The 364-nt window shown below is 43.4% G+C and overlaps 1 protein-coding gene across 1 annotated transcript; it reads left to right on the top strand.

The window, feature by feature from the left end:
* Positions 1-3: 3 nt before the first annotated feature.
* CSUI_011565 (uncharacterized protein) lies at positions 4-355 on the top strand (the record flags this gene model as incomplete). The annotated part of the gene is made up of 1 exon (XM_068071663.1): positions 4-355. A coding segment is annotated over exon 1 (330 nt), but the record flags the coding sequence as incomplete, so codon positions are not given.
* Between the last annotated feature and the right edge of the window lie 9 nt (positions 356-364).

The raw sequence follows: 364 nt of genomic DNA, 5'->3' as shown, positions 1-364 counted from the left end.
GAAGAAAGAAGAAAGAAGACTGTCTATGGATCAAAGGTATCTTCTTCCGGATCCTTCGTCTCAGGGGAGTTATCTAAGAGAGGAAGTAAAGGAGACTTCAATCAGCGCGATGAAGAAAGAGCAAGAGATAGGAGAAGAGGAAGAAGAACAAAGAAGAAAGAGAGAGCGAGAAGTTGAAGATTTCAAGAAAAGAGAAGAAGAAGAAGATGAAGAGGGAAGTACCTCTCGCAGCAGTCTTAGTAGGAAAGCGCCCTCTTCGTCTTCCATATCTCAGTGTCAGAGTTCCTCTGTCTCTATGGCTCGAGAAGAAGGAGATGAACGGGATGAAGAGAATTCTTCACAGAAGATAGAAAGAGTGAGAGAG

Source organism: Cystoisospora suis, assembly GCF_002600585.1.
Source record: "Cystoisospora suis strain Wien I chromosome Unknown contig_13810, whole genome shotgun sequence".
NCBI lineage: Eukaryota > Apicomplexa > Conoidasida > Eucoccidiorida > Sarcocystidae > Cystoisospora > Cystoisospora suis.
The sequence above is the reverse complement of the archived record's forward strand: the minus strand, read 5'-3'. Positions and strand labels throughout refer to the sequence as shown.